We start from the raw sequence: 385 nt of genomic DNA on the forward strand, positions 1-385 counted from the left end.
TACTGGCTGGGCGGCTACGACATCCTCGCGGAGGGCCAATGGAAGTGGCTGAACGGGCGTGACATGCCCATGGGCGCGCCCTTCTGGTACCCCGGCGAGCCGAGCGGCAACGAGGGCGAGAACTACCTGGCATTCACGAAGGAGGGACTCTTTGGTGACCAAAAGGAGGACGCCCTCCAGCACTACGTCTGCCAGGTGGTGCAGCTCAGGACCGACTAGGCGGCGCGGGGGATGCCACGGCGACGGCGGCGCGGGGGATGCCACGGCGACACGCGACCAAGGGAAGAGCAAAGAAAAGGAAAAACCAAGACGCACGAGAGGGATAACTGGGGAAAAAGAACCTTTTCGTTTTCATTTGTAATTTGCAGGATATGAGAAAGCAAGA

General features: G+C 60.0%; 1 protein-coding gene across 1 annotated transcript in view; it reads left to right on the forward strand.

The window, feature by feature from the left end:
• The window catches only part of LOC119590800 (C-type lectin domain family 17, member A-like), a 3136-nt gene extending 2775 nt beyond the window's left edge, over nucleotides 1–361 (forward strand). Inside the window, exon 4 of the mRNA XM_037939527.1 lies at nucleotides 1–361. This exon is cut by the window's left edge and continues 7 nt beyond it. Coding sequence (XP_037795455.1) covers nucleotides 1–219 — 219 coding nt within the window. The 3' untranslated portion in view covers nucleotides 220–361.
• The last annotated feature ends 24 nt before the right edge of the window (nucleotides 362–385 follow it).

This window comes from Penaeus monodon, chromosome 27 (assembly GCF_015228065.2).
Source record: "Penaeus monodon isolate SGIC_2016 chromosome 27, NSTDA_Pmon_1, whole genome shotgun sequence".
In the NCBI taxonomy this organism is placed as follows: domain Eukaryota; kingdom Metazoa; phylum Arthropoda; class Malacostraca; order Decapoda; family Penaeidae; genus Penaeus; species Penaeus monodon.